Source organism: Daktulosphaira vitifoliae, unplaced genomic scaffold (genome assembly GCF_025091365.1).
Source record: "Daktulosphaira vitifoliae isolate Bord-2020 unplaced genomic scaffold, ASM2509136v1 Scaffold_1, whole genome shotgun sequence".
Classification (NCBI taxonomy): Eukaryota; Metazoa; Arthropoda; class Insecta; order Hemiptera; family Phylloxeridae; genus Daktulosphaira; species Daktulosphaira vitifoliae.
The window spans coordinates 74,774,410-74,780,580 of record NW_026099572.1 but is presented as its reverse complement, the minus strand read 5'-3'; the positions used below and the strand labels follow the sequence as shown (position 1 = coordinate 74,780,580).

The 6,171-nt window shown below is 24.3% G+C and overlaps 1 protein-coding gene across 1 annotated transcript in view; it reads left to right on the top strand.

Annotated features, from left to right (window-relative positions):
- Positions 1-2,423: 2,423 nt before the first annotated feature.
- LOC126895380 (formin-binding protein 4-like) overlaps positions 2,424-6,171 on the top strand; it is a 10,521-nt gene continuing 6,773 nt past the window's right edge. The window contains exons 1-4 of the mRNA XM_050667189.1: positions 2,424-2,704; positions 3,442-3,519; positions 3,759-3,893; positions 3,966-4,577. Coding sequence (XP_050523146.1) covers positions 2,656-2,704; positions 3,442-3,519; positions 3,759-3,893; positions 3,966-4,577 — 874 coding nt within the window. The 5' untranslated portion in view covers positions 2,424-2,655. The remainder of the gene's footprint in view (positions 2,705-3,441; positions 3,520-3,758; positions 3,894-3,965; positions 4,578-6,171) is intronic.

Below are 6,171 nucleotides of genomic sequence, written 5' to 3'. Positions count from 1 at the left end.
AAACATTATCATAAACCCTTGATAAAATTTCTCTTTCAATTTTGATTGAGGTTTTTCTTTGGGTGTAGGTGTAAATGGCTACCGTATTCAAAAATATGCTATTTTTGAATTAAAATTCTGGGTTTTGTATTTTATTTTATTTTAAAATATCTTATTAGGGGAATACACTAACTTTTATGAATATTAAATAATTTAATTGACATAGAATAAAGTTCATAATACATAAGAAATTAAACTTATTAAAATTTTTTTACTTTTTTAAAGTCAAAAATTAATTTTTTAAATTTGAGTTAGCTTAAATAGTCAATTTTATCATGCAACGAGAGCAACGAACAGTTGCCGAATCGGTAACATTTAAGGGTCAATCTATGCCAAATCATCCAGAAGTGGTTGCACGACCACCTCATATTTTTCTGAAATTTTCAGGGTTTATTCATTATGCTATATTTAGATTAAAACAATTTTTTTTTTTTTTTTTATGATCTTCCCATTTTTATGGCTATTTCAATGTAAAAAAAGTTAAAAATAGCTAGATCGTTAAAAAAACACACAGATTATTCCATTTCAACTCAATCGAATTAAAATTTTAGATTTGACCCTATTATAACTTAAAGTTTCCATTAAAAAAAAAAAAAAATTAATGTGAAATTCCTAACTTTAATGACTTTCAAAAAATGGCGCTTTTTTTTTGTGAAAATTGGCGTTTTTGAGCTCATTTAAAATCATTAAGAAGTTATTATTTTATTGTGATTTTTACATGTGGTATTGTATAGTGTATAATCTATGTTTCAACTAAATTTCAAATATTTAAAACAATTATCTTGGGATTTAGAGGCCTACAAAGTTAGAAATTTTATAAAAATACGTGTATTCTAAGTGCAATAATCTGTTGGGGGACCTAATTTTCAAAAATTTTTATTTTAGTTTTGTAGATATAAATCTGTTTTATACACCATAAAAATTTGAAGTTTTAGAAAAATGTGTAACATGTAAAATTTAGCATTAGAAAATCAGTAAAAATCAAATAATTTAATGATAGTTTTTTGTTGTTTTCAAACCACATTTTTGTAATTTTTTTTGTATATCATTGTATATGTAATATATTATAATTCAATATAATTATTAGACACGGTTATAAATATTCAATTCATTATTTTAGTTGGAAAATAAAAAATAAATAAATAAAATTATTATGATAATNTAATTCATTATTTTAGTTCGAAAATAAAAAATAGATAAATTTAATTATTATGATAATATTGTAAAATAATTATAATCATGGTGTTTTTAGTAGTTAGAATATGTGTCTTCATAAATGTCAGTTAATGATATCTTAAGATTTCTTATGGTATAATCCTATTATCAGTGACACGTACCCCTATATTTTTTAACTAAACTAATGAAATGTTATAATAATAGGCACTAATAAGGAGAGGCAAAAAAGATTTTACGTCCGGAAATTGGAATCGTTCTTCTATCCCCTCCAAAAAAAAAAAAATTTAAGGGCTCACACCAGTTATATAACTGGGGTTGTTCTAGTTCAAAGCCCCCTTCCTTACCTTTATGTACCTATTTTATCAAAAGTCGGATACATTTCGAGGACCTTTATTGTAATAATTATTCGTTAATAGACAGTAATCAATTATAACGATATTTTATTATATTAATTAGTGATTAGGGTTATATTTTTCCATCAGATAATATATTGCTACGATACTCATTTAATCCAAAATTTCATAATTTTTTAATCGATTTCTTCGCGAATAATCGATATTCGGATCAAATTTCATTCGGAGTAATCAATTAATAGTCCTATTCGGAGTATTCATCGTCGTAGTAAAATCCAAATTTTTGTAATCAGGTATTCGTAGTAATTGTTGTCGGAGTAAATGTATTCGGAGGATTTTTTTACAGTGTCGGAGTATATGAATGTCGGAGCATTATCAGTTCGTGGCAATCTCCGTAACCCCATTTTAGCAGGTAATAAAAAAAAATGTAAATCCTCTTCTATTCAAATTATAAGAATTATTTTCTTAGAATGAAATATAATTCATTGTATTAGCACAATTTTATCTAAACTTTTACAACACTTGATTTTTGTTTATCTGTATAATTTAATAAAAAAAATTAATAAATTTTATTAATGTTTATCATAGAAGTAAATCTTCTATTCAACGTTACTTAAAAAATAATTTTTTGTCAAAAGTTTTGTTCGCGTTTAAAAATAATTGATATTCCCCATTATTCTGAAATATAAAATATATACATTTCATTTTTCATTGCATCAATGCAAGCTTGATCTTTATCAGATAAGCAATTGATAGCAGAACAATTTTTTATAATATTATTACGTATTATGTTAATGTAATTTATAATTAGTTATTAAGTTATTTTAAAATAAAATAATTTGTAACTTTTTAATTATAGAATAGTACCTTTTTCATTTTCAATATATGTTAATATTTATGAACCAAAGCTTAATGGATATCATGAAATTTTAATAACTATCAAATGTACTCAAAACATTTTTCTCGACTTAAATTTTACTATAAAATGTACTAAGTAGTTCAGTATTTAAATGTTATTGTTTATATAATAGTCATAATCAATTAAAATATTGCATCCTCAAGATAGTTTGTAAAAATAATTTTTATAATGAACAAGAGAAAATTGAAATTGGATATGACTCAGTCTTCTGAAAAAGGTAATATTAAATGATTTTATTATTATGGTGAGTTTAATTTAATAAATATAAAATTACTGCTAAAAATTGCTTTGCCTAATAATTATAATGTTCTCCATTCAATTAAATTTTTAATTTAATTAACATTTTAATAATCCTCCTTTATTGAATAATATATGATATAGTTATTAACTCAATATTTATTATACAGTTTATCATTTTAAAATACCTATTTATTTTTATTTCCCCGTGATACATTTTTTTTCACTGAGTTTAATTAATCAATTGGTAGTAAAATAAAAGATTAATTGTGTCTATTGATTATATTTTTATATTAGATAATATATATTTTTTTTATTGCTTTATCAGCCCATTAAGGGCCATAGCGGCCTCTCCCAAAAAAGGAGGTTTCTTTTAGTCATTTAAACTCTAGGACAGTTAATTAGTCCGTTGCTGGATAGAGGGATGGTGACTTCAATTACCAAACTGATCACTCATTCGGTGAATGAAGCCGCCTGTGACCGAGTTTCAAACCCGAGGCAGTGTGCTTCAAACACTGCTGCGTTACTGACTCGACCACACCGTCCCTATATATTAGATAATATATATGAATTGTAAATCAATATTAGCTTGAATCTGAAAATATATAAAATTTTAGTATAAATATGTTTTATACAAACTATAAATATTTTTCTTTTAAAATGTAACTTATTGCATTGTGTACTTAACATAAAAATTAGATATCATTTTGTTTCTAGACTCAATTGGAATTGAACTGTATAGACATAATATTAATGACCAATTAATTAATATAAACCAAGATAATTCTGATCAGAGTAAGTACATATTTTTTTATTTAAAATTTAGTTAACTTATCATGAAATGTATATAAAAAATTACAAAAATTGTATTTATTAATAATCCTAAATTTAATAAATATAGACACTATTTTATTTTTATTAAATATTTAATACTTATTATCAATAAAAGCATATATCTATGTATAAAATTATATATTATATAAAAGAAAAGATGTTGATAAAATATAAAATTAAAGTATTTTTAACGTTTTTAGTATGGCAGGAATGTTATGATGAAGTATCTGGTTTTATATATTATTGGAATATGAAAACAAATAAAGTAACTTGGGAAAAACCAGAACATTACACCGCTCATTGTGGTGTAAATGAAGGGATTTTATCAAAAAATGGTAATCAATTTTCATTTCATGTCTAAATAAACTTATAAGTAGATCTATTATAGTAAAATTGTAATATTATAGATGAATTAATTACTAGAAAGCGATTATCTAGCGATGAAATTTCTTCTCTTAATATTATTAACTCAAAAAAGTCTAAAACTGAATCTAAAACAATTAGTGCATTAGTTGCATATGGAAGTGATACTAGTGATGATGATGATGGTGATGATAAAGATGACGAAGTACAAAAATCATCAATATTAGAGAGATTACAGCAGGAAGCAGAAATGTTCAAACAAAATGAAATAAAAAATAATTCCATTAACGAATCTAAAAATAAGACTGAATCACACAATACTACTGATATATTACATGTTATTGAAAAAGAAGTACCTCCTGATTATTTGAATGATAAAGCTGATACACTAGATCCATCTAAAAAGAATTCACCTAGTGATATATTTGAAATTTTAAAAAGTGAAGTTCCTCCAGATTATAAAGAAAAGGTCTTAAGTTCTGAGAATAAATCTATTTCAATAGATTCAGAATTAACTAATATACAGACAAATAATATTTTAAATCCTATTTCTAACTTAAATGATGAATCAATACTAGTTTCACAAAACATTGAAAATAAAAATTCACAAAATCCATTGAATTTAATTGCAAATTATGGCGAGGATAATGAAATAGGTATACATTAATGATAATATTTTAAATACTTATCTATAATTTTAGCAATTTCTTTTATAATTAAATTTTTAGTGTGATGGGTTTTTAAATTTTTTAGCTATGATGCAAACTGAGAAGTTACTAACTTTACTACATTGTTTTTTTTATGACTGTTGCTACTTTTTCTTAGCTTTCACTGAACTAATATTTTTCAATGATACGTCAAAAGATCACAAATAGTATTTAATTGAAGAAATTGCTCACAAAAATTAAAAAAATATTCCTCGTCAATAAAGTTAAGATAATCATTATTGGTGTTTAGTTTCATATATTTCTTGATTTATTAATTATAATAATTTTTTTAATTAATCCTTTTATTCAAACCATATAAGTGCGTCAATTTTATGTTATAATGGCAATATACGGAATTAACTAGCTTATAAATTAATTAATTATCTAATTATGAAAATGACTAATCGAAGACAATTTTTGAAGTAGTACTCCAGAAGTTATTAATATATTTAAATATTAAGTGAAGGTGAAGTTATTTTATTATAGTAGTTATTTTATTTTTATAATTAAGAATTACTCTGCTATGCTCTTCCTCCACTTGATATTTAAAAAAGTTATTAACTTTTGAATTACTATTTCAAAAATTGTTTTCAGATGGTCATTTTCTTAATTAGATCATTTTCATTTTATTTGCTAGCTAAATTTGTATGTTGCCATTTAAAAAAAAAACCCAGCACAGGGGGGTCGCGGCACAGTGGTGACGTGGCATAGTTGGATCAAGTATAATGATATCTGACAGTGATTAAAATCACTATCAAAATAAAACGCTTCGATGCAAATCTTTAGATAGTGTTTAATTTTAAAAAAATTGGTGTTTTATTCCAAAAGCTACTTGATCTGCTGGTTCCTTATTAATATCTCGATTAAGATAAAGTATGTCGAATGAAAAAGGGTTTATTAAAAAATATTATTTCTCATAAAAAAATTGTGTGGATCCATAAACTTTTCAATAAGTTATAGCATTATAAAGTTAAATATAATATAAATAATAAAATCGAGAATTTTCACACGAAAATAGCATTCGGTAGCCATTTTCGCCGTGAAGACAAGTCCAGAGGTCAAATTTTTTTTTTTCAAATTAAAGTATATTACATTAGCTTTAATTTAAGATATATATAAAAGTGTCAGACCTTCCGGAACATTTTCAAAAGTTAAGTTGAAAAAGTTAATTTTTTGTGAAAAAGTTGTCATTTTAAATCCCCCCCTGTGGGCAGAAAAAAGGTCAAATTTACAAAAAAAATATACCAAATGATAGGTAAAGACATCAAGCATCTATATAAAAAAAAATTATATTGATATGTTCATTTTTGAAAAAGTTACGGCAGTTTTTAGTAAAAAAAATTGAAAAAATTTCGAAAATTAGCGATTTTTAAATTTGTAATTTTTTTGGAGGTTTCCCCCATTTACGGGGAACAATGGATTTTTTTTCAATTTTGAAGGGTAATGTCTTCGACTAGATACGATTTGTGATCTTTTGACGTATCGTTGAAAGAAATCCGTTCGGTGAGAGCTGAGAAAAAGTGGTAACAGACACAAAAAAAAA